The sequence below is a fragment of the Apium graveolens genome, chromosome 2 (genome assembly GCF_009905375.1).
Source record: "Apium graveolens cultivar Ventura chromosome 2, ASM990537v1, whole genome shotgun sequence".
In the NCBI taxonomy this organism is placed as follows: Eukaryota; Viridiplantae; Streptophyta; class Magnoliopsida; order Apiales; family Apiaceae; genus Apium; species Apium graveolens.
This window is the reverse complement of record NC_133648.1, coordinates 26,281,091-26,288,604: the sequence shown is the minus strand read 5'-3', so window position 1 is coordinate 26,288,604 and position 7,514 is coordinate 26,281,091. Positions and strand designations below refer to the sequence as shown.

Below are 7,514 nucleotides of genomic sequence, written 5' to 3'. Positions count from 1 at the left end.
TCAAGTCCCGCTTTCCAGGGTTGCAGGAAGAAACTTCAAGTTAGAATCTTCTAGATCATATTCTTTGTCAATTAGTGACAAATAATTCATCATCTTTTGAAACCTATCATAGATTTTAGTCAAGGACTCATCAAACTTTGAATCAAAGTGCTCATAAGCCTGAGTTAGTATTGTTCTCCTGTTCTTTTTTATAGCAGTAGTACCTTGACACTTGACCTCCAAAGTATCCCAAATTTCTTTGGTAATTTTGCATCCAATGACTCTATTGGACATAACACTGTCAAGAATGCTATGCAAAATATGTCTTACTTTTGCATCCTTCATAATAGATGAAGGATCCTCAGGAGAATAGACCTTCTTATCTTTATCAATCATCTTTTATTTTTGGCCTAGAACAACAACAACTAGTTTTATTGGCCTATGAGGACCATCATAATTCCTGTTCAGATATTTAGGATCTGTTGCTTCCAAACACATAGCCATCTTCACTTTCCAGATTGGATATTCACGTATCTTCATAATTGGAACCTTGATGGCCTCATATCTACTCATGTTGGGGATAATTGGATTTGTGGCTGGTGGTGGTGGTGGTGGAGGTGGGGGAACCTGTTGTCCTTCTTTGTCTGCCATCAATGATTTTTCTTTGGATCTTAAACTACTTGTGTGTCAACAACAAGCTTTGATACCAATTGTTAGGTCCTTAGTACAACTGTATAAGGGGGGTGAATACATTTTATGCAAACAAATCGAAGTAACAGACACAATTAAATCAACAATTTTTCTTATTGTTTTATAAAAACTGTTTACAATACTCTCTCAAAGGATGAACATATATTGTAACAGCCCAGACTTCCGGACTATTAAATCCAAATTGAAACTAATACAAAATCCAATTTACTAATCCATAATTCAACTACATGGTTGATTAGTACAAAAGCGCAGCTAACGGAAGTCCAAAAGTCAATCTACTCCAAATCTAAGTCCTCGAACTTCAATGCTATCTCACTTCAATCTTACACAAAACCCTAAAATATTAAAAGGGGTAAGCTACAAAGCTCAGGAAGTACAAATTGTGTAACTATTTAACCAAAAATTAATGGGTGTTTTAATGAAATATTTTTGTTAAACATGTCTAAAATATATTCAACCCAAAGTTTTTTATTTCAAATTTCAGAATTTAAAACAGAGCAAAATTTATAACAGAGTAAAATAGAATGAAACGATAATTCTTATAAATACCACAGTCTTAATCTACGGCCACACTTTTTCAGTAGCCAGCATCTTATTTTTATTTTTATTTACCACACTTTGTCAGTGGTCGGCATCTAAAGTTCAATAATTATGCGCCCTTAATAGGTATCTAAAGTGGCACACTTGTGCGCCTAATAAGGGTATCTAAGACTAGTTTTAGAACTATAGCGTAAATTACGAACGAGTTTGAAAATGTAGGGACCGGGTTTAAAAAGATTCTCTTATCTTATTTCTTATACAGTTCTAAACATAATTTTTATATCTTATACGAAATTCGAAAATCAGAGTATCAAATTTTTCCGAAAATAAAAGTAAGTCAAAAAGTACTTACCTCAAAGTCTGACCATATCTGAATATAGCTTTTTTTACCATATAAACAATGTTTTCTTGAAAAATACAAAACACAAAAGTTGTAAAGAACGAAAAGACCTTTTCGAAAAGTCCAGAATCAACGAATTCCGACTTACGATGAATTTTATATGAATTTTACAAAACTGCTGATTTTTATGAGAAAAAAGCCCTACGAATTTTAATGATAAAAATGAGGAATATGAATATGGTGTATTTATAACGTTACATAACCTTATATCTTAACCTACAAGTTATCTATATTAGAATCTGATCCAAATTTTAGGCCCATTAGTCTAACCAAATTTTAAATCCTAGTTCTTATATAATTTTAATACTTTTTTTCTATTATTCTATTAATAATCTAATTCTAAAAATTACGTGATATTACAGCTAGGTTTCTGCCTTGGTTAGCCTTTCTTGGTTCCGCCCCTATATACATGTATTTTCTCTCTAAAAATGTCCAAGTAAGTTAGGGTTGTAAAATTTGATAAAGAATGATTTGGAATTTGAACTCATAAACAAGAACTTTTGTTTAAGTTATGTTTTCTTGAATTTGCTTTTGTAAGATATAGTGTTACGGTATAGGTCGTATGTTCTATCCTGTATACATTATACACTATGTAAATTTTTCTTCTAAAAAATGGTAAGCGGGTATTGGAGATGATCGGATAAGCAGGGACCAATAGGAAGAATTAGCTAGAACATTAGTGAGATATTTTAACTTTGGTTTAAATCTCAAAGTAGTCACTGAAGTGAGGGTCACATATCAAAAATACCCTTCTAGTTATCGGGGCCTCAATGACACCACTCTAGTTGAGAGTAATGACTGCCCCGTTAGTCAAGGATGTTGACTTGACGGGAGACGTTACTTACTTAACGGCAAATTCAGATGGCACCTACATGGCAACATATGTTAAGTTACGTGGCTTCTAAATAAGCAAAGCTACGTTTATAACAAAAAAGAAGAAATATAAATAGTCATAATCAATTAAAAACAAATCTGAGAGAGAAGAGTGTGATTGGAAAATTGGGGGAAAAACCCTAAGTGAAGAAATCGACTGAGAGAGTGCAATTGAGGGGCGAATTGGAAGAACATTGTAGGGAGGGAGTGCGAATACCATCATTTGAAGATCTATTACTGTAATCGAAGGTATGTTCGATTTTTTTAATTGACAAACCCTAGATGTATTGACTTGTATCTATCTATAAGTACGTTGATATGTGCACATATATACATTTATATGTTATTTTGTGTTTTTCAGCATGTCTACTACTCTGTATCTTCACCACCATGGTAATTTTACCCCTCCTCCTACTATTACTTATGTTGGGGGTAAAACCGAGGTTATTACAGAATTTGATAGTGATTTGATGTCCTTTTGTGACCTAGAAGATTTTTCCAAAAAATATGATTATGATGTGAATGCTCTTGTTTATTTTAAGTTTGATGGGTTTAGTTTTACTAAAGGTACCAGGGTAATATATGATGATGGGTCTGTGAGGGATTTAGTTGATTTGTCTAAGCCGTATGGTAGGATTAATTTATATGTAGATCATTTTAACTTTGATGACCTAATTGATGTTCCGCAAACCCCTAAATAATGTAAAATTAAAATTGTGCCTGAGGAGAAAAATGTGAGTAGAATGATGGAAGAATAAATAGTTGGGGATAATAGTGATAATAGTGATAATGGGGATAATAGTGATGATACAGATGATCCCGATGACCCTGAGTATAGATTTGGTAATGATAGTGAGGAATCAGATGATGATGATAGTGTATGCCCTGATAATGTATGTGACAGTGATGATGAGTTGCATACCATTAGGCAAAATGCTAAGAAATTTAAAGATAAAATGTATAATGTTATGAACATACCAAACAAGTCCCCTAGTGAAAAGTCTGCTTATGATTCACAAATTATGAGGTCTCTCTCATCCTCAAGTGAGGATGAGAATGCAAGAATTGGATATGTTGGTCCACCTAAACCCAAAAAAAGAAAAATGTTGAAGAAAAAGGGTAATACTGAAGGGGTACCAAGGTTTGAAGTAGGACATACGTTTGTTAACATGGCCAAGTTCAGGGATATTGTTCAGGGGTATGGTGTGCTTGATAGAAGAGGGGTCCAATTCATTACTAATGATGGTAGAAGATGCCAAGTGTCTTGTGAGGCAAATTGTCCCTTCGACATTTGGTGTAGTAGGGACAAAGATAGTGAGAATGTAACTGTGAAAACACTGGTTGACACACACTTGTGCACTAAGCCATACAACAAACAAAATGGCAAAGTTCAAATATTTGTGTGAAGTTTTTGGGGATATGATCAGGAAGAACCCTCAATGGTCATGTAAGAAGATGGCTGAAACAATTAAAAATGAACACAGATTGTGAAAGAGCTCCTTCCATATGTTAAGCACAGATTGTGCACAATGCATTTTTTGTGCCAATTTCAAGAAAAAGTAATTCTCTATCTCTACTTGATATTTTTTTGAAATGTTTTAGTATATTGAATGATACTAATGGTTGCTACTGTGCTTCTAGGTTCAACACTGGAATATTGAAGAATTTGTTTTGAAGAATTGCATTGTCAACACACAAGGTTGCTCATTTAAGGGCTATGAAGGAACTTGAGAGACACTCAAAGGCTGCACATGCTCTCTTGTCAAAACATGATCCTAAACAGTGGTGTAAAACCCATTTTCAAACATACTCCCTTGTTGACAACACATATAATAATATGTCTTAAAGCTTTAATTCATGGATCATCAATGAAAGGTAAAACAAGTATGTAACACTATATAATATGTAATGCGCTATGATTTCATATTATTTACTGATTATTTGTTATGTCATGTAACAGGTTCATGCCCTTGTTGACCATGCTCCAAGAGATACATTTCAAACTATTGACAAGATTAAGAAAAAGAAGAGATGAGATGCTGAATAGTGATCTGATCCTTTGTCCCAAAATAAAAAAGACTTTAGTTATTCTTGTGACTGAATCTAGAAAATGGTCTGCAGCATGGGTTGGAGATAGAAAATTTCAAGTGAAAAGTGGAACAAGATCAGTTACAGTTGATTTGGAGAGGGGCACATGTGATTGTAGAATGTATGACCTAACATGCATACCATGCAAACATGCCATAACTGCTATTCACTCAAGGAGGCACCAATCACATGATTATGTGTCTGACTACTATAAAAGGGAGAAATATCTTGAAAGCTACAAGCACTACCTTGAAGCAATGAAAGGTGAGGAATATTGGGACTTTTACTCAGAAGAAACAATGTTGCCTCCTGACATTCCCTAGAAACTCAGAGGAATACCAAAGAAAATGATAAGGAGGGAAGAGTGGGAAGGTGGCACCAGAAGTCAGGCTACAACATCTCAAGGAATTATCCTACAGAGGTATAGCAACAGAAGAGTGATGCATTGTAGTAATTGTAGACATCCAGGGCATAGAATGTCCAAGTGTCCAACAAAGAACAAATATGCCACATCTGAATTGACAAGAGAGAAAGATGCTGCAACTGAGACAAGAAATATGAAGGAACAGAGAGTCAAAAAAAGATGAAGTTGGTGACAGAAGTTGAAGCACAAGAAGATGCACAGATTGTTGAGCTTGGAGATGATGAGCCCTTGGCCTTTTTTAAGAAAATTCCAAGGAAGAAAATACATTTGGTTAAAGGCCAAAATGCTGATGAGTGGTCTAACATTGGAAAGGACTATGTGAGGTTTAGTGATGAGCTTAGAGGCCCTGTAGGTACAAAGGCAGTTTTCATGCCAATACCTGGCTCGGTGCCTTTTCAGACCACCTAGAGCTACACCACCTGCAAACACACCACCTCCTAGACCAGAGCAGAGGCCAAGAGCTGTAGCAACCCCTAAAAGTTATGGTTCCAGAATTAGCACTGAGTTAAAAAGGTTCAGTGGCTTCAAGAATACTGCAGAAGATCCAATTAACCTAGGGGATTGAATAGATTTTAAGTAGTATTGCTTTTGGAAGTTGTATTTAAGCCAATTCTATTAAGTCTCTCTTGAACTTGTTATTGTTAAGACTGATGCAACTTTTGATTTAGTATTTGGTATATATTAAGACTGATGCAACTTGTTATTATAAGACTTATTTATGATGAATGGTTTCTATTATGCAATTTGGTATATGTCATATTTTTTTCCAATTATTACCATACCGAATATGACTGTCTAATTTATCCCAAATTATAGCAAAATATGGTCTATATGACATTTTCATTGATTGCAACCACCATTACAAATGCATTCAACCATATAATCTATTCAAACCATTACATTCACTGCTCCTAACTACCATTACACAGGCATCTTTACTGCCATCATAAACCAACTACTTCATATTTATTACAAATGCAACCACCATCACAACAAATAACACACAAATCTTGAGTTTTTTTTCCATCTTTTTCTTCTCATCTTCTAACATAATTCTTACATCAATCAACACCTTTCTTTCCTCCTTCAAAATCTTCCCTTTTCAACACTTTTCGCTAAGTTTTCTTCAACAAGTTTTAACTTCTCCTCCAAATAAATTCTCCGGTGGTTCAAGTGAGTTATCACTTCCATTGATATAGGGCATAAATCTTCCTCAAACCATTGAAAAAAATGGCAGCCTTCACCGTCCTACAATTAAAAAATTTAAAACATTATTTACAACAATAAAATAACACAAAAATTACCAAAATATTACCTTTGGTATGGCACAAGTATAGAAACACCTTCCAAGAATTTTTATAGTCCATGAAACACAGGTTCTAACCCGTCTCCCACAAAAACACATTTTGTGTTCTTCCTTTTTCACCGACTGCAAAGAGGAATAACTATCCTCACTTCTACCCATAGGACTTTGATACTTAGACATATGAGTAGAAACTATATTTAAGGAATTGAGGAGAAAACCACGGGACTTCATTCAACTTTAAGAACCCTAGTTTATATATATATAAGCAGCTATGACATAACCGTTGCTATTTAGCCACATCAACAGACTTTACTGTTACATCCATGTTGTCCAAGCCATCTCTACCACGTCAATTCTCCCATCAAGTTAACGTTCTTGACTAACGGAACAGTCATTACTCTCAACTAGAGTGGTGTCATCGAGGCCCCAACAACTAGAAGGGTATTTTTGATATGTTAACTTTTTTCGATCAATTGCTAGGAGGGAGAAAATATCATAACTAATATTTCTTATGTACTACGAATAAGTATGTATGATATATCAAACCCACAAATGCATCTCTTCACAAATCTGATCTTCCTGACCAGACCCCCTGTCAGGTTAGATCATGAACTTGTTTGGTACTTGATAGCTGTTTGAACTATATATGTTTCAGGTTATGAAGGTAATTAGCCAATACAAGAAGAAAACTGTTATGCTCGCTTTCGGTCATGGGCCCTAAACAGGTCCCCATGGGTGCATTGAATATCTGGACTCTCATGTATGGGCTAAAATCATGGATTAATGTGACTTAGGCCAGCATATGCGGGTTGGGCTCATGACATGCGATTTGGGCTCACACATGTAAAGTAGGCTCACACTTGCCATTTGGGCTCTCATATGCGAGGTGGGCTTAAGTGCCCACACGCGGGCTGAGCTCAGGTGACTTTACGCGAGGTGGGCTTAAGTGCCCACATGCGGGCTGGGCTCAGGTGACTTCACATGAGCTAGGCTCGGTTGCCCACACGCGGGCTGGGCTCAAGTGCCTACACGCGGGCTGGGCCCATGAGCCCACATCTTATGAAAATAGAGTTAACATTGTATTTATTAATCGAAAAGGAAGGCGGTACAGGCCAAGGTGACTAGGCCGACCCCCATCAAAGGACTTTGTGTGCAACATGGAAGGTAAGTCACAGACGACTAAGTTGCTCATA

At 35.8% G+C, this 7,514-nt stretch overlaps 1 protein-coding gene across 1 annotated transcript; it reads right to left on the bottom strand.

The window, feature by feature from the left end:
* LOC141687071 (uncharacterized) lies at positions 1-375 on the bottom strand. Its single transcript, XM_074492222.1, has one exon. It carries the CDS (start codon positions 373-375, stop codon positions 1-3), a length of 375 nt encoding a protein of 124 aa, XP_074348323.1.
* Positions 376-7,514: the final 7,139 nt, after the last annotated feature.

What these genes read in the sequence shown, in the direction of transcription:
- LOC141687071 (XM_074492222.1), bottom strand. Translation starts at nt 375, where the DNA reads ATGATTGATAAAGATAAGAAGGTCTATTCTCCTGAGGATCCTTCATCT.